Source organism: Cariama cristata, unplaced genomic scaffold, assembly GCF_000690535.1.
Source record: "Cariama cristata isolate BGI_N322 unplaced genomic scaffold, ASM69053v1 scaffold18124, whole genome shotgun sequence".
NCBI lineage: Eukaryota > Metazoa > Chordata > Aves > Cariamiformes > Cariamidae > Cariama > Cariama cristata.
This window is the reverse complement of record NW_009614881.1, coordinates 1-258: the sequence shown is the minus strand read 5'-3', so window position 1 is coordinate 258 and position 258 is coordinate 1. Positions and strand designations below refer to the sequence as shown.

The following is a 258-nucleotide window of genomic DNA, read 5'->3' as shown; positions in this document are numbered from 1 at the left end:
ACAGGGGCTGGCCCTGCCGTTGCCTTGCTACAGGCAGGATGAGGAGAGGAGACGGACTCTGCCAGGTGCCAGCACCTCTCTTGGGAGCATCCCCCTCCTCACCCCACGCCGCACTGGGAGGGGGTCCCCTGAAACCTGCTGTCGACTCACGGTGCGGGGTCGTCCGGCAAAAGCCTTCCCCTTCTTCAGCAGCACCTCCCTGGCGTGCCGGTAGCTGTTGACCACCACGACGTAGTGGGAGCCCATCCAGAGGGCATA

At 65.1% G+C, this 258-nt stretch overlaps 1 protein-coding gene across 1 annotated transcript in view; it reads right to left on the bottom strand.

Moving 5' to 3' along the window:
- LOC104161242 (steroid 17-alpha-hydroxylase/17,20 lyase) overlaps positions 1-252 on the bottom strand; it is a 3508-nt gene extending 3256 nt beyond the window's left edge. Inside the window, exon 1 of the mRNA XM_009699597.1 lies at positions 151-252. Within this exon, the coding sequence (XP_009697899.1) occupies positions 151-246 (96 nt within the window). The 5' untranslated portion in view covers positions 247-252. The remainder of the gene's footprint in view (positions 1-150) is intronic.
- Between the last annotated feature and the right edge of the window lie 6 nt (positions 253-258).